The sequence below is a fragment of the Salmo salar genome, chromosome ssa26 (assembly GCF_905237065.1).
Source record: "Salmo salar chromosome ssa26, Ssal_v3.1, whole genome shotgun sequence".
Taxonomy (NCBI): domain Eukaryota; kingdom Metazoa; phylum Chordata; class Actinopteri; order Salmoniformes; family Salmonidae; genus Salmo; species Salmo salar.
Genome location: NC_059467.1, coordinates 31046636 through 31072931, shown reverse-complemented (window position 1 = coordinate 31072931; position 26296 = coordinate 31046636). Strand labels below are relative to the sequence as shown.

Below are 26296 nucleotides of genomic sequence, written 5' to 3'. Positions count from 1 at the left end.
AGAAGTATAGGTTAAAATCTATCTGAAATTCAACCAATTCGACAGGATATCATGCACTATTTTTGCTACGGCCTACTCTGAAATTCCTGCAATGAAATAGGTCAGATTGACTAAGGTTTGATAAAGTTCACATGTTAATTTGACCTATGATCTCGCTTCGATTTTTCGATTGTGTATGAAATAGCCAACCAATTCCAACAACATTACCATAGGCCTATCCTTTTCCCACACTATTTTGCCTACTCTTAATTCACAATCGAAATTAAATATTCCAGGCATTTTGAGTGTATAGGGTTGAAATGTGTTTTACCTTAAAGTGAAGAATACAACTTTGTAAATGTTATGAATCTACAGTATAATAATTGTGTATCTAGGACATTTGCCTCTTGAAACTTTCCTCTCCAGGCTAGATGCACCAATATTGTTATTCCTCTGTCAGTAACTTCTGGTTATCTCCGGTTATCTCTAACAGGCAGCATTGTTTCCTGCAACATCTCTAAAACAGCTCAATTACACATCTATTATCTACCCATTGTCATTCAAACTTCCGATTTAGATATAGGTTTTTGTTTTGTGTTTTCAGTTGTTTTAATTTCATTAGGAATGCAAATGTGTATGTATGTATGTATGTATGTATGTATGTATGTATGTATGTATGTATGTATGTATGTATGTATGTAGGTAGGTAGGTAGGTAGGTAGGTAGGTGGGTAGGTAGGTAGGTAGGTAGGTATTAAGTGTGTCCATATATAAGTATGATAATTGTATTACAGTGTATAAGCCCATGTGGGCTGGGAATCATGAAGATGCATGACACTATAATGAAATCAATCAATCAATCAATAAATCGTAGGTCTAGCCAATAGTTGAGTTGAATTAGGATAATGATGTTTAATACAAATTAAATTAAATTAAATCTACGAGATATAGAGTTCCATTCATGAGTCTATTTTGATCCTGTGAAAGTATGGTCAGACATTAAAATAATAAGTTAGACCCACTTTTAAACGGAATTTATAGCCAACTACAAATGGGATAATTAATAATAGGCTATACAGTATTTTTTTTGTTATTTGTTCCTATTATCTCAAATGATTTGATGAGTGCTAACTAATTGTGTCCAGGTAGCCTAGTCTTTACGTAGCCCGGTTAAAAACACACATAGGTACTTGGTCTGAGATGTCATTACTGAGACGTCTGACCCGTGCGAAATAACGCAATTGACTGAGTGGAATGAAAATAAACTGCGGCCAGATTAGGGTGGGTTTACGAGCTGGTCTCTCCCCTAAACTAACTCTTTCCAAAGAGAGAAGTGGGTTTGTTGTGGCTTCATTCAATGTATCGTTTGCAGGTGATGCCAGGCGCAGATAAGAAGCCGCCGACCCTTGTTGGCTGTCTAGACTTGTGACTTAACCAGTGAAACTGGATTGATCACAACAAAAAATCGCCCCTAGAAAGTAAATGACCAGAAGCCAATCCACCTTAATTCCAATCTCCCAGCCTCAGAAAAACTATTATGTTCAGCATTAGGTAGGCTGCGCTAACCCTGAAATTGAGGGTGTCTTATTTACTTTTTAACAATTATTATTGTTCATTCCACATGCAAGTTTTAAACTCCAATGTTTTTTAAAGTTAAAATGCTGAAATAGCCTGCGTAATAAAACCAACATAATAACACGATAATAAAGATTTCCCCCAAATCAATAGGCCTATCAGATTAGCCTGATAATAGTCAGAACGTTCAACATGTATATGCAAATGCTTTCATCAATGGACCCTCAGTATTCGATCATTGACTTTTTAATCCATCATTTTGTATCGCAATTTTAATAGGCCTACTTTTCGCAGTGGTTTAAAGCCTAATGCAGGGATAAATAGGGAACTAAAACCGATTGTAAACTTATTCACCTTGTTAGCACAATTATTATTTTGATCAATTCAGAAATATATTGGTGTTTGATTTGTTGTATATAGGCCTACACCTCTGTGGTTTAGAAGCTCGGGGAACTGGGGGCCGATAAGGTTTGCGTGAAGCATACTCGTTTTGGGAATACCTTTGGTTGAAGGTTTTGATGTCTATAGCTCAAATAACCACTGGTCAACTTGATTAACTGCACGTCACAGGCTGAGTGAGGGAACGGGGGTGTAAGCCTATATTGGGAATTGTATAAGACTTTATGCAAAGATTGTACCTTAGACATTATAAAGATTTAACAGTTTTATTTTTGATCAGTTATTAATTCCTTTATGAATCGTTGTCCTGACAATAAATAACAATAACTTACTTTTGTTAGAGAGGCTCAAACAACCTGCCCTCTTCCTATTAAGATCAAATATTTAACAACAAGAATCTGTTTTATATAATCTTCGGAAATCATGCTCCTTTTTAAGACAAACACACGAGTCTATGGACTTGATAACGAAACAAATGTATCAAAAATCACACAACGAAACCAAGACACGGTATGTTCACAATGAATTGCAATATGTCCATCTGGTTCGACATCAAATGGCTCCAATGTAATATGGAGGGAGGCTGTTTTGTAAATCCATCACGAGAATCTTCTATCTTCTTTCGGTTCATGCAACGAAGTTCGGTTTTTGTTTTGTCACTGATATCCTCAAAAATGCTGAACTGAGTCTTAAGAAGAAGGGCTTTCGTACGCGTTGCTTTATAGTGCCGTTAGGTAATTGTTCAAAATTGAGAATATGTCACTTTCCTCTCCATGTCCGAAACGACTCCTGTCTTTAGAACGCTGTGATGAGCTGGTCACATGCAGGGGACCGGGGACCGGGGCGGGAACATGCTAGGCCTGGGACCGAGGCTGGTGGCCCGGTCTCACGTCTCCACGGGACTTGGTACCATGCTGTTCGGGGTGTCGGGTAAGTGCGATGACAGAGAAGTCACGTCGCTGCCGGAGGAGTTTCCCAATGAACCCGATTCCGAGAAAGACACCTGTAATGTGCAAAGACAGTGATGTCAAAATAAATCTGTTCTGGCTCTCTTTAGGCTACAAATTTTGCCATTTCTGACGTTGAAAATTGCCATTTAACGTTATTACTTATACATTTTAAATTGATGCCATTAAAGTGAAGAAAAAAACTCAGAAATTGTCATCATCTAAATGAATGTGTGTGTGTGTGTGTGTTTGCGCGCGTGCGTGCGTTCGTGTGTGTGAGAGAGAGTTTGAATGTGTGTTCGTGCGTAATTACGCGTACCCACATGTGCACCCACATTAGCATGTACGTTTAGAATACCCCAGTGTGTCTCCTCTCTCTTACCAGTTGTTGAAAGGCCGGCTGGTCCAGATCACTCTGCAGGGCGAACTCGCTGAGGGCCTTCCAGGGCGGCTGGTAGGTCTGCACCTCCACCGAGTTACCCTGCACCGTGTTGTCGTGCCTGATAGGGCTTCTGGCAACCAGAGGCGTACCTGTGAGCCCCTGTAGACTCTAATACGAGATTAGAATAGGAAATCCAAATTAAATCTACACTTTGGTAGAGGAAGAAAACCATCAAATTCCCAGATCAGAATGTTGGGATTTTGTTCTGTAGTCTTTGCTTTCCAGTACAGGTCATGCACAATTGAATTCTTGATTAATTATTTATTGGCAGGTTGAATACAGAAAAACAATAATGAAAGAACAGCTAGTGGAAATGACCGGCCTCGGACCAAGGGTTATTCAAGTGTGGCACTGGTCAAATCATTCCAGAGAAACGAATTCGTTGCCTTTAAGAGGTAACCATTTGGCCACAAGTACTTCTTTGCTGACCAACCTGGACTCAAGGGTAGACGTAACATAGTAAACGCAAATCTTGGAGATCTATATTAGTATGATATGTACGTTTGGTATGCCATTCATTTGTGGATGTCTATCATCCATTTCGTATAAAATGTTACGAATTACAATTAGTATGATATGTTACTAATTGCAATTCTTATATCCCGGATTTTCGTTTACTATGTTATGTCTAGTCTATGAGACCAGCCTGTGCTGACATACCTCAACTATCGCAAAAATGTAAGGATTCAACGATGAACCAAACATAAAGAAAAAGTAATAGGCTAATAGAAGTATAAAAAATGTTTCCGAGATTAACTTACGAAGATGCTTACAGTCTTATCACTGTGTTGCTGCTGCTGAAGTTGCTTCATGAGAATAGATCTCTTTTTGTCTTTGCATCTTTTATTCTGGAACCAAACTCGAATAACCCTTGGGCTGAGGCCGGTCATTTCCACCAGTTGTTCCTTCATTAGCGCATCTGGCCGCGGATTGGCGTTGTAGCAGGTCCGTAACGTGTGGAGCTGCTTCTCGTTCAAAACGGTTCGCACTCGTGTTGTCTTCTCTGACTGCTTGTGGACGTGGTTTCGGTGTGGTGCCCGTACTGTCACCGGCTCTGCTGAAGAGAGGCGGAATTATATTTAATAAAAAAGGAAATTAACTAAAGTTTGACTTATATTGTTATTATTGTTATTGTTATTTTTATTATTGTTATAATAAATTATTATTCTAGTCTATGCAAATGCGTTTTTTTCCTGGAGTATGTTCCTTGCCATAGGTTATATAGACCGTCAATTACTCTTATTCATCTAAAATATAACTTATTCAACTCTTGCCATGCGTTATACTATATATATGTATATATATCAATATATCTATATATATATATATATATATATATATATCTATATATATCTATATCTATATCTATATATATATATGGAGTACGTGTGGATGGAGAGACTGTTATCGTGTATATATATATACGATAACAGTCTCTCCATCCACACGTACTCCATTTGATCTTGGTGTTCCCCCCTAAAAATACATCGCCCATATTGAGCAACAATTATGTCTAGGCCCCAATGACAATGTCATTCTAAAAGCATGTAAGCTTTATTGCATTATAGTTCAATAGGCTACAGATTCCCATCCACGCACTATGACACACTCCTTGTTTATGTCATGCATTAAGTTTTTGTTAAATTAAAAAGGAATAGTCAATTAGGCAACAGCAACTGTGTGTAGACCTACTCGTTAACATTTCTATCTACTACAATTCTTTAATTTTCAAATTAAGAGATTATCTGTAAAATCGTATTTATTGTTATCCAGATGATCCTTATAGGCCTAACGTCAAGGAGTAGGGATTAGCCTAACCTTTGAAGTTATTATAGCCTACAGTATTTGTATTATTGGGTCAACACTATTAAATAGTCATGTAAATATCATATCAAAATCCTTAAAAAAATCAAACGTCACTTATGTTGAAAATCTATCAATTTTAAAAGCCTGGTATAAAAATGAAATCATATCTCAGTGATTTTCCATGGAAAAGTTTAAAGGTCAGTCTGATATTGGTCGCCAATTGCCTAATATTTTTTAGTTATTGACATCTTAATGACTCAAAGCTTGCATCTTATTTTTTCCTGGAGTCTATCGATCGTTATGATCATAAAATTAGGCCTATCGATAATTCTAGGAAATATATTTAGGGACTATTATTAGCAGGCTATTGTTATGACCATTAATATAACAATGAATATCATCATTCTGATTAAGATGATTGCTTCCATATTATTATTATTGTTGTTGTTGTTGTTGTTGTTGTTGTTGTTGTTGTTGTTGTTATTATTATTATTATTATTATTATTATTATTATTATTATTACAGAAGTCAGTGGTGGTGTTGTTTTGGATGTGCAACTGACCTGCTAAGTGTAGTGATCTGTTGGAGTGGATATGTCCGGGGCTGATTGGGCTTCCGGCGGAGCTCCGCTCCATTAGTAAACTGTGGTCCGCCCGACATAGCAGCTCCTCGTCCCGGAGAGAGAACTCATCCCCCGGCAAGAGCTGCCTGCTACACACGGAACATCTGAAACACTCGATGTGGTACACGTTGTCCCGGGCTCGCATCACCAAATCACTGCTGCTGAATCCCAGGTTACATTTTGCACATTTTATTCCAAATAACCTGCAAGGAATAAATGAAACAAAACATATATGGAATTAAACAACAACTTATATCAGTCATTTGATTTGTTGTTACTGCAGTTTTTATTCCAAGTTTTAAATTACTAGGTCTACTTCGAACGTCAGAAAACAAGGCTAAGATACATATTACTGTGCATTGTTTAACCAGGATCAAAGTATAAAAGTTAACTTGAACGAACTATTTTAATTGTAGAAAAGCTGCTTAATTGTAGGTCAAATGGCCTTTTATGCGTTGAACTAGAGATACATTTTGCATGGAATTACACAGACTGGGCACACTTTTTTTGTAAACCTTCCAAAACAAGGATATTTGTATTTTTAGGCCTAATAAGCCTCTGTGATTTAGGTACAAGTCTTGCATGTATATGGATATACTATATATTAGTTTGTAGGCTACCTCCTCATTCACACCAACGTTAAAATACGTTCAATCACTAACAAATTATTTCCAAAGAATTTCAATCCCTACCTTACATAATCTCTTTTGCAATAGGTTTTTCCGTTCCGTACGAAGCAAGTGCATGTCTCATCCAGGTACTGGCTGCACTCTGCACACTTCAGGCAGGCTGCATGCCACTCCAGGTCCGGGGAAACTCTCAGAATGTACTGGTCATGTATCTGACTTCCACAGCCTACACACATCGCGAATCCGGACTTCTCTGCAGAGAGCACAGACATTGCAACCATTCTTTCCCATGTACGCAGTTATTGACACCTTAAATCACACTTTTTGAGAGCCACTGGCCTACATGTCACTTCTTCGTCTTAAATTGTCTTATACAGAGCGAAATACTCCCAGTTTCTCACTGTATTACATTCCAATGACTAAGACCTGTTCTGAAATGATGCACAATCGTTTTGAAAGAAATCTAAGATAAAATGAAATATAAACAAGAAAAAGTCCGCTTTATGGATAACAAAACAATACGAATACGAATATATTATATTTGATTTATGCAAATAAATATATGAAATACGATGGCATTGGAATGCGATAATAGAATATGTTTTAATTTCAGAGGCTACGATTTGTAGGGTAATCTACAACACTGTGAAAGGCGGATAAAAATACATGCAAAAAATGCCACTTACTTTTGGAATGATCCCCCATATCACCCAAGAAAGAAGAGTTGAAAATAATATCCACCATACAGGAATGATGACGGGATTGCGATAAGATGCAGAAAATAAGTAAGAAGGAGAAGAAGAGGAGAAAGGAGGGAGGTGAGTGGCCTGTGCCTGGCTGTCTGATAACTTCAGTTCGGACTGTGGGACGGCCCCGGGAAGAGGCGCTGCAGTGTCCCACACGCTCTCTGACGTCACGCGTAAAACTGGACATCCATTCGTCCCACATAACATATTCCCACTGTCATATCAAGTCTCGCTAGAGATTTTAAAGAATTAAGTAGTTCAAAATGTTTATTTATTTTGAAACAGTTGGTTATTTGTTAGAATGCAATAGGTAATTCGAAGGTAATTATGGTGTTTGGATATTTGCCTACGTTTATGGAGAGCTTTTTTGGTTGATGCATTATTTCCTGACAATGACGGCTAATTATTTTAAATCTGTACACTTTTGTTAGACCTACATTGGAATTGTAATTAGGAGGAGTAAGGAGTAAATTGCATGTTTTTCCTGAGACAGAGGAGAATGCACACAGAAACCCGTCCTGACAGCTGACACCATGTGAATCAGTCCATCCATCTACTCGAGAACAACAAGGACACCTACTGGAGGAACATTAGAAGTACAATTTAATGCCGGGACAGGATAGCAGCGCAGTGAGCCACTCTAGACTGGTACCTGCTTTTTAGTTATAAATAAAATAAAATGTATCCACAAATTTGTTCTATTTCATATATCAAATTAATAAAATGTAGGTAGGTTCTTTTCATTGTCTCGCAATTTTGGAGTATAGGGCTCTCATTATATAATTTTACATAAGCTTGAATTTTTCCAATTAAATATAAATGTTTATGTCGTGGAATAAATATATGTCTATGGATGGAATGGAATGCTTACACCATGTATTGTATAGCCTACAGTACATGCATTCTCAAATCCCTGGTCTTTTGCACTTTTAAAGGGCCTTTGAATTCATAATGAAATGATTAGATAGGGCTGTTCTCTGAGTTCACTGTTTAAAGTGAAAGAGACGCGGAGAGATCAGACTACATTGTTGTCGCGAGATACAAGAGTGGAGAATGAACATCCTTTCAGCTGTCTCTTTGTTTAGATCAAGGCAAATAGCAAGCAAAAATGTAGCTGATTAGCTAGAAAGCTAGCCAGTTATGTTTACAGCAATAAACAGAAGAAGTTTGGGACAATTGGTAAGTAAAACTCCAGTGTTGGCAAATACAGCAATTTCTTCTACCGTTTCAGATTGCCACCAACGTCTAGTTGGCTAGTCTGACTGAAGTCTGTCTAAGGTCAGTTGAGGACATGGCATGTCGACAACATACTTTCACTCTAATTTACAACTGCACTGTTATCTACATACATTGTAGCTATTAACGGTTATCGTGTCAGAGTAGAGCATGAAACTAATCCACATTTTGGCAACGTAACTAGCTACAGTACAGTGTGTCACCTGACTTTGGTTAAACTAGCAAGTGATTTTGTTATCTTGGAGGACAAAACACACAGTTGACCTGACATGGCTATAGCCTTCCCTTTGGTGTTCGACAAACAGTTCATATTGCCTTGATTCCCTGTCGTGCACAGTGTTTTATATTGACCTTTGTACACACTACTGTTTACACTGTTAACTTGATAGAGCCAGTCTTATAATGTGCCCTAAACCTATGCCAGCTGTCTAGTTTATCATTCAAGGCCAAAATACCAAAATAGTAGTTATTGACAATCAGAAATGTCAATTCAATGGCCTAAACTAAGTCTTCTTTATAAAGCAGTTTCATTATGGAGATTGGTTGTGTTCTCTCCTGCAGCCCTGTCTGGCCCAGAGGTTTCACAGTACTCTGGCAGTAGCAGAGTGCTCACACCCATCACACTGAACGCCATTACTGCTGCCAGCAAGGTGGGAGGAGAGCCAAGGTAGGACTGTCACTACGATGCCCCACAGAGGTGGCAACCCCTCTTATCTGGAGTGCTACCAGTGTGCATGCTATTTTTTTTATTTTACCTTTATTTTACCAGGTTGATCTCATTGAGATTAAATATCTCTATGCAAGAGAGACCTGGCCAAATGTTGCTCCAACCCTACACTAATGCACCTAATTCAGCTAGGCTAATGGTGATTCTGGTGGGTAGAATCAGGTGTGTTTCAGAAAGGCTTGTGCAATAGCCTGCATACACCCAGCTCTGCTGGAGGAGGGTTGGCTACTCCTGCCCTAACAGCTGTTCAGTCACATCAATGGAAGTTATGTTTTAATGTGGTATTTCATACTACGTCACCCTTGTGCAGTACAATGTAGTTCTTTCATGATATACAGCTGGTTGATATGGTTAACTGTTTATTTCTGTGTTGGATTTCTTCTTTAACAGGTTGCAGACCAGATCAGTAAAGTCCAGGGGGTCAAGAAGATTCTAGTGGCTCAACATGACTGCTACAAAGGACTTTTACCAGGTGATTTTTGGAAATGATGAAAGTCCCTTCATTCTGGGATGGAGTATTTTTGTTACGTTCTGAGGTCTGTGTGGAAATGCTTAGTTCAAATACAGATGCCGGAGATGTTTATTTACAGTTTAGATGATATATACTGTTGGAATGATGGAATGGCATGATACTTCCTTTTGGTCTAAATATGTACTTTAACCCTGGTCCTCTTTCCTCCATACAGAGGAATTGACTCCTTTGATTCTTGCTACCCAGAAACAGTTCAACTTCACACACGTCTGTGCAGGAGCTTCTGCTTTTGGGAAGGTGAGTTACTGACTGTAACACAAGTGTTCACATGTCTGCATTTCCCCCATATTATTAATAGCTATATAATGATCAAATCCTTCCTTATCATGGGAAGTTTATTTTATTATGTATCCAGACATGCATGAATTTTAGCGCATTTTATAATCATAGCAACATCTAGTTGATCTGATTTACCATTTTTAAACATTATGCTTTAATGCTTCTGAAAGTTTTTTTTCCTTCCAATTTTACCCAGTAAGTGTAGTACTACCCCTCAATTACTACCCCAGTAATCTGTCATTCTGCAATAGAACTGTCAACTTGCTGATCTAATGGTATTTCTATTGAATTAGGATGCATTAAACAATATCTTATGTATTGTAATCCAACTCATATTGACTGAGGCTGGGTTGTCTGGTCTCGATTTCCCTGAGTAGATGAATGTGTTTTAGATGATGCATCCTAATACTGTCTGGTATTTGATTTAATTTATTTTACTAAAAACATCATCAGCAATCATTTGTCAAAGATGACTTTGAATTCCATTGTCCATCCTTGGGCTAAACTTCTCACAGTTTTGTATTTGAGTCTCCGTAGCCCAAGCTAGTTTTATCCAACACAGAGGGCAGTTTGTATCCGTCATGGTATTATAGCACTATTGACATCATCTACTATAAACTATTTCCGTAGGGACAAATTATTTGTAATGGTTTCAGTTTTGTCTTTATTGTACCAAACTTTGCCAAGTCCTTAAAATGTTGAGAAACATTCCCATTTTAAAACAATCAACCTCCCATCACCTCTCTGTGTCCTGAGAGATCCACAGGGTGATATGGTTGAATTAAAGCATATCATCTCAGTACTGTATTATGCTCAACAGAATCTCCTTCCCAGAGTGTCAGCCAAGCTGGATGTTGCAACTCTCTCTGACATCACCGAGGTCAAATCTCAAGACACCTTCGTTAGAACAATTTACGCTGGTGAGATTCCTGTTGTAATATATTTTATAATTAACAACTATTCCATTGAGGTATAAAATTACCCCAAATATTTTGTAAGCACACTGTAATTATTATGCATTACAAAATAGTTTCTTATCGCTGCAGGCCTGTTCTTAGCACAACCTATAATGCATACGTAAGCAGCAGAATAAATGATTGGATAGATTTCAGTATTGGTGTAGTGCTCTGCTAATGGGCTGGGGTCAGGGGTTAAATGGAGATGATTGTTCTATATTCATTTGTAAAGTGATGAGGCTATAGTAGTTCATGTTGTTGTTGTTTCTGACCTCTTAATGACTATAGAGATCCACCCTAGTCATCCCAGCTGTCAGTCTGAAAGCCTAAAAGCCTCCCTGAACAAGAATAAGCTCAGATCATATTTTGATTGGGCACATTATAATCATAAAATATAGATAGGTCTGATTAAAATTATCCACTTAAACTTTGGCAAGAGCCTTACTCTTCCTGGTTGGAAATTCAGTGGAGGTTTTTTTTTTTAACCATTTTGCTGCTGCATTTTTGACAGACAAAGGTCTTACACTTGGATGTTTTGGTGTTGTCAGACAGTCCAATTAGTCATTTACAATGCATATGCCAGGATCCGCCCTAGCTTCATAGAATGCAAGTTCTTACAATGCAAATAATTACAATGCAAGTCTGTTCTTTTATGTTTTTAATTATTACTGTGAACATTTGTAATTGTATTTTATAGAATTGCCTGAATTGCATCGCATGTAAAACAGACAATGGCATTTATCAGATAATAACCAACAACGCAAAAGCTTTATTGAATCACCAAATTCTTCTAAATACTTTTTCATATTGAGGTTTTTTGCTCTAAGAATATATCTCAATATAACCAAGCAAACACATTGTATGTGGTGTTACTGTATGTGTTGTCTTTGCTACAGGTAATGCCCTGGCCACAGTGAAGTGCAATGAGGAAGTCAAGGTGTTCACAGTGAGGGGAACTTCCTTTGAACCTGCTGCTGTGGAGCGAGGCAGTGCTGCTACTGAACAGGGTGCAGTACTCTTCCATTACTCTGTTGACAGCAGCACCACTCAGTAACCTTTCTGTCTCATCATAACACATATTCATGTTTTCAATACCTGATTATGGCTCGCGAGCAGCATATTCAGATGCTAGTGTAAAGAATATTTTGCACATTTAATTTGTCTGCGTTTTGAGATAGATATGTCTGTCCGTTCTGTTGCAGTTGCCTCACCCTCTCCTGCGGGGATGTCAGAATGGCTTGAGCAGAGCCTGACCAAGAGCGATCGACCAGAGCTCACTAGTGCCAAAGTGGTGGTGTCCGGAGGTAAGGGCTTAGCTTTACACTGTCTGACTGCTTCAGCCAATGTGTCATTCACATTCCCTGGCCTCTCATTCTGTTAGGTCATTGTGACCAAACACTTGATTTCTTTGTCCCATTAGGACGAGGGCTGAAGAGCGGTGAGAACTTCAAACTGCTGTACGACCTGCAGGTATAAATAACGATGTGTGTGTACATCAGAGAGAAGGAGAGCGAGAATCTTTGAGAGTGAGTGAGTGGGTTCATGCGTGAGGGACAGTGGGAAGTGTGTGAGTGTGCTCTTCATGTGGTCAGTTGTCTGTGTGTAACTGCGTGGTATGATCATGTGTATTAATAACCTGCTGTATGTTGTGAATGCAGTGGGGGCTTCCAGAGCTGCTGTGGATGCTGGCTATGTCCCCAATGACATGCAGGTTGGCCAGACTGGCAAGATTGTAGCACCTGTCAGTGATACAACACACACCCTTTTATTGTCTCTGTTATTTCACTGTGTCACAGCGGAAACCAACGTAAAATATTTCTTAGTGAGCAACCTGACAAGAAAATAATAACTTTAATAAATTGTATATGATTATGTTTCAGTTTTTCAGCATCAACTATCACATTAAATTTTCTGTAAAATTATATTTCAATTTAGTTATTTTGGTTTACAAATGTAATTATGTTTGGTCTTGTTGAATGACTTTAATTGAACTGTATGTGCACGTTTGCTGACCTTCATTAGCCTACAGTTCATTCAGAAAGTATTCAGACCCTTTGACTTTTTTCACATTTTGTTACATACAGCCTTATTCTAAAATGGATTAAATTGTTTTTCCCCCCTCAATCTACACACAATACCCCATAATGACAAAGCAAACTAGTTTTTTAGACATTTTTGCATCTGTATATATACTACCGTTCAAAAGTTTGGGGTCACCTAGAAATGCCCTTGTTTTTGAAAGAAAATAACTTATTTTTGTCCATTAAAATAACCAAAAATTGATCAGAAATACAGTGCAGACATTGTTAATGTTGTAAATGACTATTGTAGCTGGAAACTGATTTTATGGAATATCTATATAGGCGTACAGAGCCCCATTATCAGCAACCATCACTTCTGTATTCCAATGGCACGTTGTTAGCTAATCCAAGTTAAAATGATAAAAAGGCTAATTGATCATTAGAAAACCCTTTTGCAATTATGTTAGCACAGCTGAAAACAGTTGTTCTGATTAAAGAAGCAATACAACTGTCCTTTAGACTAGTTGAGTATCTGGAGCATCAGCATTTGTGGGTTCGATTACAGGCTTAAAATACCTAGAAACAAAGACCTTTCTTCTGAAACTCACCAGTCTAGAGAAATTAAGTCTATTCCATGTGAGAAATTGCCAAGAAACTGAAGATCTGGTACAACGCTGTGTACTACTTCCTTCACAGAACAAACTGGCCCCTAACCAGAATAGAAAGAGGAGGGTGAGGCCTCAGTGCACAACTGAGCAAGAGGACAAGTGCATTAGTGTCTAGTTTGAGAAACAGACGCCTCACAAGTCCTCAACAGGAAGCTTCATTAAATAGTACCCGCAAAACACCAGTCTCAACGTCAACAGTGAAGAGGAGACTACGGGATGCTGGCCTTCTAGGCAGAGTTCCTCTGTCCAGTGTCTGTTCTTCTGCCCGTTTTCATCTTTTCTTTTTATTGGCCAGTCTGAGATATGGCTTTATTTTTTGCAACTCTGCCTAGAAGGCCAGCATCCCGGAGTCGCCTCTTCACTGTTGACGTTGAGACTGGTGTTTTGTGGGTGCTATTTAATGAAGCTGCGATGGCGTGATGGTTGCTGATAATGGGCCACTGTACGCCTATTCCATTAAAAATCAGCTGTTTCCAGCTACAATAGTCATTTACAACATTAACAATGTCTACACTGTATTTCTGATCAATTTTATGTTATTTTAATGGACAAAAATGTGCTTTTCTTTCAAAAACAAGAATTTCTAAGTGACCTCAAACTTTTGAATGGTAGTGTATGTAAAACTTTTTTTTTTATATCACATTGGCAGCGATTGCAGCGTCGAGTCGTCTTGGGTATGACGCTACAAGCTTGGCACACCTGTATTTTGGGCGTTTCTCCCATTCTTCTCTGGAGCAGGTTTTCATTAAGAATCTCTTTGTAATTTGCTACGGTCGTCTTTCCCTCGATCCTGACTAGTCTCCCAGTCCCTGCTGCTGAAAAACATCCCCACAGCATGATGCTGCCACCACCATGCTTCACCCTAGGGGTGGTGCCAGGTTTCCTCCAGACGTGACGCTTGGCATTCAGGCCAAAGAGTTCAATCTTGGTTTCATCAGACCAGATAATCTCTTGTTTGTCATTGTCTGAGTCTTTAGGTGACTTTTGGGAAAACTCCAAGGAAGCTGTCATGTACCTTTTACTGAGGAGTGGCTTCAGTCTGGCCACTACCATAAAGGCCTGATTGTTGGAGTGCTGCAGAGATGGTTGTCCTTCTGGAAGGTTCTCCCATCTCCACAGAGGAACTCTGCAGCTCTGTGAGAGTGACCATCAGGTTCTTGTTCACCTCCCTGACCAAGGCTCTTCTCCCCTGATTGCTCAGTTTGGCCGAGCGGCCAGTTCTAGGAAGGGTCTTGGTGGTTACAAACTTCTTCCATTTAAGAATGATGGAAGCCATTGTGTTCTTGGGGTCCTTCAATGCTGCAGACATTTTGTGGTACCCTTCCCCAGATCTGTGCCTCGACACAATCCTGTCTCGGAGCTCTACGGACAATTCCTTCGACCTCACGGCTTGGTTTTTGCTCTGACATGCATTTTCAACTGTGGGACCTTGTATAGACAGGTGTGTGCCTTTCCAAATCATGTCAAATCAATTGAATGTACCACAGCTGGACTCCAATCAATTGTAGAAACATCTCAAGGATGATCAATGGAAACAGGATGCACCTGAGCTCAATTTCGAGTCTCATAGCAAAGGGTCTGAATAGTTATGTAAATAAGATATTTCTGTTTTTATTATTTTTTTAAATTTGCAAACATTTTGAAAAACCTGTTTTCGCTTTGTCATTATGGGGTATTGTGTGTAGATGAGGTCATTTTTTAAATATTTTTTTATTCAATTTTAGAATAAGTCTAACAACAAAATATGGAAAAAGTCAAGGGGTCTGATTACTTTCCGAATGCACTGTATTTTCTCGATCTTGATGTTCCAAAGATAGCCTATCTGTCTCCTACATTCAATTGTGTGTACAGTGTGTTTAGTTAGCAGATGTGTGTGTGTGCCAAGACTCTGCAGAGGCTGTGTATGTTTTGGCAAAGCCAACAAGCCTCAAGACAGACCCCTCACAGCAAAGGGAATTATCCTTAGTCGAGTTGCATATTCCGGTTTTCAGGGATACATCTATTTTCAACCTAGCTTCCTTTTCTGCTGAAAACCGAATGTTGGAACTCCGCTCAGGCGTTTCTCTTATGCCTGCTACATCAGGTTAAAGGGAATTAATACAGGCAAGCACACACTTGTTATCCTAAACAATACAAACAAAATCACATTGTGTGACAATACTCTGTATTGTGACATTATTAAATTATTTTCAATTGAATAAGCTTAAGGCTAAATGGGTCATTTGGCTCGCGACAGGGATATCCCAGCTGTCATCAGACCCACATTAGGGCAGTCTGAAGCGGCTGTAATGTAGTTAATGGCTGATTTAAGGTCCTAAATGATTTACCAGTCCCATTAGGAAGGAGACTTAAGTGCTGAGTCCACCCTGCCCCTCAAAATGGACAACTCTGCCAATATTGTTGTTTCCTGTTTACATTGTACACAATGACAGAAGGCTATGATATGCAACATCCTAAACCAGTAACCATTCATTGCTTGTGTATTGCAATTAATATTCAAAACAAATCAGGTCAATGGAAATATAATTGATGTAATCAAATGTAATAATATACTATTTACAGTAATATTTTATATACAGTACCAGTCAAAAGTTTGGACTCACCTACTCATTCAAGGGTTTTTCTTTATTTTTTTACTATTTTCTACATTGTAGAATAATAGTGAAGACATTGAAACTATGAAATGACACATGGAATCATGTAATAACCAAAAAAGTGTTGAACAAATCATAATATATTTCAGATTCTTCAAAGTAGCTGCCACATTATTGGCATTCTCTCAACCAGCTTCATGAGGTAGACACCTGGAATGCATTTCAATTAACAGGTGTGCCTTGTTAAAAGTTAATTTGTGAAATTTCTTTCCTTAATGCGTTTCAGCCAATCCATTGTGACAATGTAGGGGTGGTATACAGAAGATAGCCCTATTTGGTAAAAGTCAATATTATGGCAAGAACAGCTCAAATAACCGAAGAGGAAACAACATTCCATCATTACTTTAAGACATGAAGGTCAGTCAGTGCAGTCACAAACACCATCAAGCGCTATGATGAAACTGGCTCTCATGAGGACCGCCAGAGGGAAGGAAGACCCAGAGTTACTTCTGCTGCAGAGGATAAGTTCATTAGAGTTAACTGCACCTCAGATTGCTGCCCAAATAAATGCTTCACAGTGTTCAAGTAACAGACACATCTCAACATCAACTGTTCAGAGGAGACTGCGTGAATCAGGCCTTCATGGTCGGATTGCTGCAAAGAAACCACTACTAAAGGACACCAATAAGAAGAGACTTGCTTGGGCCAAGAAACACGAGCAATGGACATTAGACCAGTGGAAATCTGTCCTTTGGTCTGATGAGTCCAAATTTGAGATTTTTTTGTTCCAACCGCCGTGTCTTTGTGAGACGCAGAGTAGGTGAACGGATGATCCCTGCATGTATGGTTCCCATCGTGACGCATGGAGGAGGTGGTGTGATGGTGTGGGGTGCTTTGCTGGTGACATTGTCAGTGATTTCTATTTAGAATTCAAGGCACACTTAACCAGCATGGCTACCACAGCATTCTGCACCGATACGCCATCCCATCTGGTTTGCGCTTAGTCCCACTGTCATTTGTTTTTCAACAGGATAATGACCCAACACCTCCAGGCTGTGTAAGGGCTATTTGACCATTAAGGAGAATGATGGAGTGCTGCATTAGATGACTTGGCCTCCACAATCACCCGACCTCAGCCCAATTGAGATGGTTTGGGATGAGTTGGACCGCAGAGTGATGGAAAGGCAGCCAGCAAGTTCTCAGCATATGTGGGAACTGCTTCAAGACTGTTGGAAAAGTATTCCAGGTGAAGCTGGTTGAATGTCAAGAGTGTGCAAAGCTGTCATCAAGGCAAAGGGTGGCAACTTTGAAGAATCTAAAATATATTTTCATGTATTTAACATTTTTTTGGTTACTCCATATGTGTTATTTCATAGTTTTGATGTCTTCAGTATTATTCTACAAGGTAAAAAAAGAGTAAAAATTAAGAAAAGCCCTTGAATGAGTAGGTGTGTCTGCACTTTTGACTGGTACTGTATATATTTAAAGTTGTAGGTATATTCCCTACACAGTAAGCAGTGGATGGTATGTCTACTAATTCTACCTCCTAAGTCTCTCCATAATTCCATGACAAGCCTTCAGAAACGCTCTAACCCCCCCCAAAAGAAATCACATCTTTCCTCATGCCAGTCTGAGAGGAGAACCATGTTGTGGATTTATAATTTATCATTCTTCAGAGGTAATGCAGTAGTCACATGATAATTAGGATACATTTTTGATTGCTGCCTGCGGGCATTTCTGCATTGTTGGCTTCAGGAACCTGGGCCATTATGACCTTATTAGTGTAACTGTCAGTAGCCTGTTTTAGTTTACACATGCATTGTCATGTATTTTATTATGAACTGCACTCATCAGGATAAAACTTATTAGTGGCTTTTACAAGGCGCCATGTCACTTAAATGAGGAGAGCAACACCTCCGCTTGACTCAATGTACCAGTCAAAACAACGCTGGCAAAATTCATGTTTTCAATTACTGTATTCTTGTTAATTACTTACAAAGACTAAGTATTTTACTTGAAATGGGATACAATAACAATTGATTAAAATAATGACATACAATTGTTTCAGGTTTTGTCATAAGGAACAAATTATGAAAAATATATAATATAGGCTATTAAGTGAGAGCACTGTATAGGCATTGGTGGTTTCTGGATGATGCAGGTTGATATATTCTTTTACTTAGGATTTTAGAGGACTAAAGTAATAACTTCAAGTGATAACTTTTTTTTATAATTTTCTCATCTTCACAAGCTTTGTCACTTGTAGGCCTACAGAACAAATATAACAAAATAAAGACTTCTAATGGGACCACTTTTACCCTTTTTTCATATGCTTTTCAAGGCATTGAATATCATAGATTCTTCTGTCAAACCAGTTCTAGGACTCAGTCCTGAGATCCCACCGAGCCAGTCTAACAGTATTTAGTATCGTTAGCCAAACCAGTTCTAGGACTCAGTCCTGAGATCCCACCGAGCCAGTCTAACAGTATTTAGTATCGTTAGTCAAACCAGTTCTAGGACTCAGTCCTGAGATACCACCGAGCCAGTCTAACAGTATTTAGTATCGTTAGTCAAACCAGTTCTAGGACTCAGTCCTGAGATCCCACCGAGCCAGTCTAACAGTATTTAGTATCGTTAGCCAAACCAGTTCTAGGACTCAGTCCTGAGATCCCACCGAGCCAGTCTAACAGTATTTAGTATCGTTAGTCAAACCAGTTCTAGGACTCAGTCCTGAGATACCACCGAGCCAGTCTAACAGTATTTAGTATCGTTAGCCAAACCAGTTCTAGGACTCAGTCCTGAGATACCACCGAGCCAGTCTAACAGTATTTAGTATCGTTAGCCAAACCAGTTCTAGGACTCAGTCCTGAGATACCACCGAGCCAGTCTAACAGTATTTAGTATCGTTAGCCAAACCAGTTCTAGGACTCAGTCCTGAGATACCACCGAGCCAGTCTAACAGTATTTAGTATCGTTAGCCAAACCAGTTCTAGGACTCAGTCCTGAGATACCACCGAGCCAGTCTAACAGTATTTAGTATCGTTAGCCAAACCAGTTCTAGGACTCAGTCCTGAGATACCACCGAGCCAGTCTAACAGTATTTAGTATCGTTAGTCAAACCAGTTCTAGGACTCAGTCCTGAGATACCACCGAGCCAGTCTAACAGTATTTAGTATCGTTAGCCAACCTGTTGTCCTTTGCTGTCTGTTTGCACACAGCAGCATCCCGTGATCACCTGGTTGATTAACTCAGTTGTGTCACAATCTGGCTGTGTGTACAGGAGCTTGTGTTCTCACACCTGAGGGGAGCTGTGGTGTGTGAACCACTGGGTTTCAGCATCACTTTGGGGGATTTTATTAACAGGCCAGCGGGTGCACCAAGTCCCTGCCCTGCTGCCACGGCTCACAGCAGCTGTGGAGAGACCAAACACCAGGCAGAAGAGGAGGGAAAAACTGCCCAAGCTTGGCAAATCGTCTGGCCATTCTCCTCCTCTCCCTACATATACTTTAAAAACATCCAGGGCTAAATGACCCTCCCAAGTATAGCAGTTTGTAGTGGAAAACTTTCAAAAAGCTGTTTATACCCAGCTGGGGACCTACTTGGAGGCTAAAGGGGAGAAACTTTTCTATTTTTTATTTTCTCTCTCTCCCAGTCTGGGGGGAAAAAAGGCCTCTGGATTGACAGTGCCTTTCATACTGTATTATCCGGCCTGGCTTTTAACTCCGGGAGAACTGTGTTCACAAATTGATGCTCTGTTCCTCTGGGGCTGCAGCTGAAACATTAAATCCTACTGAAATATTCATATGTGAGTGCATTTAGCTGAAAGCAATTGATGTGCTGCTCCCTGGAGAATGGATGGTAATGTTGCAGCCAGGGGCCCAGGCCCCCACACTCTGGCTGGCAGACACCCTAAAGGACCACACTCTGGTCAGAACCATTGAGATGTATGGTCAGGAATTGACTGCCTACCGGGTCAGAGTAGGGTGTAAAGGGTTCCGGGGGATTGGGGCTCAGTTTGTGGTTTTGGTGTTGGTCACTTATGGTCACAGCAACTTGGTTCACCAGACTACTGGTTAGGAGAGCCCATCTCGTAAGGCTGTGGTCATAGGGATTCTCTGATGGCCATGCTGTGTATGTCTGTGTGAAAACACGCATCATCTTCTCATTTTAAGTTGTTGAAAAGTAATGGTTAAATCAATAGTCTTACATATCATATTGTGGCCAAACCTTTTCATTCATTTGGTTGAGACTGATTTATTTTTTTTCAATAGATTTTTTTTGTTCTCCCTACAATAAACACTCTGTTTATTAAAACTTGAAAGCTGATTTATTTTATTTATTTATGTCTATGTAGTATTATTGCAATAATATAAATTTTTCATTATATGAATTACATTTTTGATATTACATTATTATATACTGACTGGCCATTTTAGGTTTTATTTCCAGGAACTCTACATCGCAGTGGGCATCTCTGGAGCTATTCAGCACCTGGCTGGGATGAAGGACAGCAAGGTACAGCACACCACACTAAGCAGTCTACATAAGCTAGTGGTATTATTGTGGTATAGCTGTGTTATTACTTGTGGATAATACTTCTCATTTAAACAAATGTAAATATATTTGTTCTACGGATTTAAAAAACTATTTGAGGTTGCAAGATGTTCTGAATTTTTGTAGTACTCCAAAAAAAATACAGGATATGTTTTATAGAGCAATATATTTTTGAAGGAGGTTGTGCTTTTTAAAACATTGTTTTTTGCTGATTCTTGCTGTCGTAAGTCATGCATAAGTACGTATAGTTATGGTGCTTGTGCGTCTGATTGCTAAATTAACTGTGGTGTTGATTTATTTTATTCAATTCTTCGGAGCTCTTTGTGATGTAGCGCCTTGTCACCAGGAGAGTGATAAATACGTCTCACCCTCATGTTTATCACAATTTCTTGTAGCTAAGCTTATTCTACCGCCTTTTATGGAATATGCACTAGTGATGGATTAACAAGTAAAGATATACATACAGTAAAAAAATGGGGATACTGATTAAATGTCATATTGATTTAAAATAAATTATATTAATGTAAAAACATGTATTAATTAATTTAAAATAATTTACAACTCTTTGAAACTGTTTTTTTAATCTTCAGTCAATCATTTGATATCTTCAAGTTATCTGAAAGTATAAAGATCACCCATTCCATTAATCAGTCCAGTTAACACTTACTGTAGAGGCAGGTTTGAAAAAGCCAGAATGGGTGTCATACAACTGCACCAATTTACCTAACTAATAGTATTAAAACAATTCACTCTTTGAGAATACGTCTATATATGAGGAGGATTTGAATTAACTTGGGCAGAGTACTTTTTCTTATTTGTATTCCTCTTTTCGCTGTAGTTGACCCACTTTTACAACAAGTGGAGGGCAGAATATGTCTGTCCCTGGAAGAGAACTGTTTTATGTAAATGAAAAATGGAAAAACTCTTTCGTAGCCATGACAACAGTCTCCTGAGTGGATTTCTTCCACCAAGGCGAGCTATCTGCTCCGGGATCCCGTGCACTTAAGAAGTATGTTTTAAAAGGGAACCTGAAGAAGCTTTTTAAAGAATGTATAATTTATTTGTATTTTCTCTCTCTTGCTTCGGAGCTTCTTAAGAGGAGAGTAGAGTGTCTTGTGTGGGATGTGTTCTGAATGTGTCAGACCACAGTATTATGTACTATTATGCAGCCATAGTCCCATATCTATTTGTTTTGTATGAGATTTACTCTGCTTCTACGTATATCCAGCCGCTTGATGTCATGGAGCTGTTTTCAAAATCACTTTCATCCACTTTAAAAAAAAAACACATTCATAAGTGACATCACTTAAGTGCAGCTAATTTGGGTTTGTATGCTTGCTGCTTTAACAAGCTATGCAATATGTCATGAAAGCATAGTGTGTGTGTATAACATGAGAGAGTAGTAAGGGATGGTAATACAACACATTTTTTTTTAAATAATCTTTTACTTAATTTTGATTCTCATCATAGTGACTGATATTGTCCTAATTCCGGATGCTGACTCTGCTTTAGGATGTGGATCAACAGTTTACATAGCAATGTATCTTTGTAATTTATGATTTGTGTTTGGTTTAGCCTCCAGTAAATTTCTGAGGCAATCCATGTACAGTATGCATACCGCTTTGCATTTTCATTCAGAGGACAGGTTAGTACATGTGTAACAGTGTAGGTTCCGTCCCTCTCTTCGCCCCAACCCGGGCTCGAACCAGGGACCCTTGCACACATCAACAACTGACACCCCACGAAGCATCGTTACCCATCGCGCCACAAAAACCGCGGCCCTTGCAACGCAAGGGGCAACCCTACTTCAAGTCTCAGAGCGAGTGACGTCACCGATTGAAACGCTATTAGCGCGCACCACCGCTAACTAACTAGCCGTTTCACATCGGTTACACTCACCCCCCCTTTGACCTCCTCCTTTTCCGCAGCAACCAATGATCCGGGTCAACAGCATCAATGTAACAGTGTAGGTTCCGTCCCTCTTTTCGCCCCAACCTGGGCTCGAACCAGGGACCCTTGCACACATCAACAACTGACACCCCACGAAGCATCGTTACCCATCGCGCCACAAAAACCGCGGCCCTTGCAACGCAAGGGGCAACCCTACTTCAAGTCTCAGAGCGAGTGACGTCACCGATTGAAACGCTATTAGCGCGCACCACCGCTAACTAACTAGCCATTTCACGTCGGTTACACATGTACTGAGACGAACTGTGACACGTGTTTTATTTCTAGATAATCGTTGCCATCAACAAAGATCCAGAGGCACCTATTTTCCAGGTAGCTGACTACGGTTTAGTGGAGGATCTCTTCAAGGTAAGACTGTCAATGATGACACGATTAGATATTGTGATATTAAAGGTGTGAAATGAATCCCTATATGGAGGTAGATATTTAGTTCATCTTAAGGAGGTGGACCTAGATCTTCAGCATTGGCTAAATGAAGTATTGTACACCACACCCTGTATAGGTTTAGTGAAGTGCTATGAGTGTTATCAAAGTCAACACTGATACACTGGATTTAACCTGTATGTTGCCCAGTATTTCTAATTCATGACAGCATTTAAAGTGTCAGTGTTCATGTACTTGAGATCTGGTTAGTCCTGATGGGTAAATTGTGGTGAGGAGTCTTGAGGGAAATATCCATCACACCCTCATGCCATCGTTCCAGATCCCTGTCACACCCTGTCCATCTCTCCTTTAAGAGTCATTCTTCTAGTGCCCTCAGGAGGATTTAAAATAGGTTTATTAATACGATGTGTATTTTGTTATATTAATAATATGGACCTTATTCTACCAAAAGTGGTTTCCTGATAAAAACAAATATAACATTGGTTTTGGCTGAATTAGGTCCTTAATTAGCTATAAATTATTATAAACTGGATGGTTCAAGCCCTGAATGCTGATTAGCTGACAGCCGTGGGATATCAGATCGTATACCACGGGTATGAAAAAAACATGTATTTTTACTACTCTAATTACGTTGGTAACCCGTTTATAATAGCAATAAGGCACCTCAGTGGTTTGTTGTACATGGCCAATATACCACGGCTAAGGGCTGTATCCAGGCACTCCGCATTGCGTCGTGGTTAAGAACATCCCTTAGCCGTGGTATATTGGCCATATACCACACCCCCTCGTGCCTTATTGCTTAAGTATACCATAGCAAAATACATTTGAAAAGCACAAGAGGTGATCTCAGATTTCCTCCTCAGTTAATGACGCTGTAATAAGACACATCAACGACTGATCGACTAATTTTAATGCATTTAAACTGACTCCCTCTGAGCCTTTATTCAAACATTTCAATTATTAAGGGCAATGTCTAATGGTCACTGTTAATTCACTCTTCTTCTTCTCTGATTGTGACATTGAGGCACTTCCTGGTTCACTAGAGACCTCCCGCAGGCCATTTCCTGTGATCAGAGGCCCAGGCTGTCAGAGTTAGACACGCATTAAAAGTATTCCTGTGTAATAATGTCATTGTAAATGCATTTTGTGACAAATGCTTATGTACAAGGGGCTCTATAAATGAGTTTGATTGATAAAATGAATTGAATAGTTAGGTGTATCATTATAAATCATTAAAGGGCACCTTCCATTTGCCTTTCAGTCTAAAACAATGGATTCATTAGCTTGGTGGTGCAGCCATCTATTTGACCTGTTTAAAGGCAATGTTAATGTCTGGTTTTCCCTCTCATATGTTTGAATATTATTGAGTTGTTTAATCTCAGAAAGCAAAACTTGTACAGACCTTGTTCCCTACTGAGTTGTGCCTTATTCAGTTACAATCCGTTAACTAGGTTTCTGGGATAAGCCTAAAATAACACTGAGTGAAATCATGTTTAAATGAAAATGCAGTTGAGTTCTTACTCTCTCCGACTGTAAACATTTCTCTGTTGAGTGCCTGAATCCAAACCTGGTAAATCAGTTACTGGGATTGATAGAATAGGAACCATTTGGAACTGTATATTCCACCTGATGAAAAAGCAGATGTACTGAATTATTGAACTCGTAAATGTATCAGTGGATAGTTCATGAGAGGACCTCCTGCTCAGAGAGTAACTTCCAGTCCTCAACCTTAACAGGAACTAATACCACCTGATAGTTAAACAAAGGGGACTGCCTGGTGTTGGCTTTCATATTGATTCTGTGTTCCTCTTCACCTATTGACTCCTAATTGACATGCTCAGGTAACTTTGGCAGGGCTCAACGCCACAGGGTTCCAGGCAGCACTTCTACCCTCTAGTTTAGGCATAAAGACGGAGGTTCCAGATACAGTGCCCAAGCTTTGCCACACACTTCAAGAGGGACCCTTTGTGAGAAGTGAAAGCCTAGTGGCTTTTTCCATTTGTTTGGCTGTGCCTCATAATTTATTAACCAGTGCCGTTGCATGTGATCGGCCGGTGTAGGTGACTAGGTGTTTAAGTTAGTAATATTCTGCTGAAGTGATGGGTAAGCAGCAATAATAATAATAGGCAGGTCCAGAACTGTGACAATAGTTCTCATCTTACCTGTGTTTACGTACACTCTGATTTCAGATAAGTCAAAGACAATGGATGTGTCTTTTGTCGTTGTTGCCAATGAAACTGTCAGGGGTATGAGAACTGTTTGTACTTGCAGGCTGTTCCTGAGATGACTGCAGCATTGAAGAAGTGATCGCCATCATGATCCAACCAAGATCCTATAATACTCCGAAATCTGAAGACGAAACATTAACCCCTTATAAGCTGCCAGTTTTAGCTACCCAAAAGAAAATCCTGCCTTAAACTGCATTTCATGCTTCTTGTGCATTTTGAAATGGGTGCTTAAAATGTCTAGATCTAATACATCTTTGATTGTGATATCTTTTTAATTAATAATAAAGCTAGTGGATACGCTACAATGTCTCACAACTTGTTCAATTTGTTTTTGTTGAGGATTTGAAATATGATCAAATGGATGTTTGGGCTTTCCTTTTTGGAAAGCTACAGTATCAGGATAATACAGTGTTATATATCACGGTGGATAATACGGTGTTATATATCACGGTGGATAATGGAAAGCTACAGTATCAGGATAATACAGTGTTATTTATCATGGTGGATAATGGAAAGCTACAGTATCAGGATAATACAGTGTTATATATCATGGTGGATAATGGAAAGCTACAGTATCAGGATAATACAGTGTTATATATCATGGTGGATAATGGAAAGCTACAGTATCAGGATAATACAGTGTTATATATCACGGTGGATAATGGAAAGCTACAGTATCAGAATAATACCGTGTTATATATCATGGTGGATAATGGAAAGCTACAGTATCAGGATAATACAGTGTTATATATCACGGTGGATAATGGAAAGCTACAGTATCAGGATAATACAGTGTTATATATCATGGTGGATAATGGAAAGCTACAGTATCAGGATAATACAGTGTTATATATCACGGTGGATAATACAGTGTTATATATCACGGTGGATAATGGAAAGCTACAGTATCAGGATAATAGTGTTATATATCATGGTGGATAATGGCACATTTAAAAAGGACAAAGAAAATCAGTGTGTTTCAAAATGTTGTGTAGTTTCTGAATG

The 26296-nt window shown here is 39.2% G+C and overlaps 2 protein-coding genes across 6 annotated transcripts; one reads left to right on the top strand and one right to left on the bottom strand.

The window, feature by feature from the left end:
- Positions 1 to 2204: 2204 nt before the first annotated feature.
- LOC106587637 (insulin gene enhancer protein ISL-3) lies at positions 2205 to 7278 on the bottom strand. Of its 5 annotated transcripts, none has more exons than XM_014176208.2 (6): positions 7085 to 7278; positions 6462 to 6651; positions 5710 to 5972; positions 4115 to 4395; positions 3282 to 3449; positions 2205 to 2955 (listed from the first exon to the last, which is right to left on the bottom strand). In XM_014176208.2, exons 1-6 carry the CDS (start codon positions 7140 to 7142, stop codon positions 2839 to 2841), a joined length of 1077 nt encoding a protein of 358 aa, XP_014031683.2. In that variant the 5' UTR covers positions 7143 to 7278; the 3' UTR covers positions 2205 to 2838. The 5 variants fall into 5 exon arrangements, with proteins under 5 accessions (XP_014031683.2, XP_014031682.2, XP_014031681.2 ...); XM_014176207.2 differs by having other exon boundaries at positions 4115 to 4398; positions 7085 to 7276; XM_014176206.2 differs by having other exon boundaries at positions 4103 to 4395; positions 7085 to 7275.
- Positions 7171 to 25516, top strand: LOC106587636 (electron transfer flavoprotein subunit alpha, mitochondrial). Its single transcript, XM_045709132.1, has 12 exons — positions 7171 to 7317; positions 8982 to 9047; positions 9498 to 9579; positions 9794 to 9876; positions 10739 to 10838; positions 11771 to 11881; positions 12077 to 12178; positions 12295 to 12345; positions 12518 to 12615; positions 20607 to 20672; positions 22947 to 22991; positions 25335 to 25516. The coding sequence occupies exons 1-12, from the start codon at positions 7171 to 7173 to the stop codon at positions 25368 to 25370; spliced, it is 987 nt and encodes a 328-aa protein (XP_045565088.1). The 3' UTR covers positions 25371 to 25516.
- The last annotated feature ends 780 nt before the right edge of the window (positions 25517 to 26296 follow it).

What these genes read in the sequence shown, in the direction of transcription:
- LOC106587637 (XM_014176205.2), bottom strand. Translation starts at nt 7,142, where the DNA reads ATGGTGGATATTATTTTCAACTCTTCTTTCTTGGGTGATATGGGGGAT. An exon ending in TATGGGGGATCATTCCAAAA is followed by an intron (nt 6,652 to 7,084) that starts GTAAGTGGCATT and finishes TGCTCTCTGCAG; the next exon opens with AGAAGTCCGGATTCGCGATG. An exon ending in AGCCGGCCTTTCAACAACTG is followed by an intron (nt 2,956 to 3,281) that starts GTAAGAGAGAGG and finishes TGCACATTACAG; the next exon opens with GTGTCTTTCTCGGAATCGGG.
- LOC106587636 (XM_045709132.1), top strand. Translation starts at nt 7,171, where the DNA reads ATGCAGAAAATAAGTAAGAAGGAGAAGAAGAGGAGAAAGGAGGGAGGT. An exon ending in CAGTGCTGCTACTGAACAGG is followed by an intron (nt 11,882 to 12,076) that starts GTGCAGTACTCT and finishes GTTCTGTTGCAG; the next exon opens with TTGCCTCACCCTCTCCTGCG. An exon ending in CTGGGATGAAGGACAGCAAG is followed by an intron (nt 20,673 to 22,946) that starts GTACAGCACACC and finishes TTTTATTTCTAG; the next exon opens with ATAATCGTTGCCATCAACAA.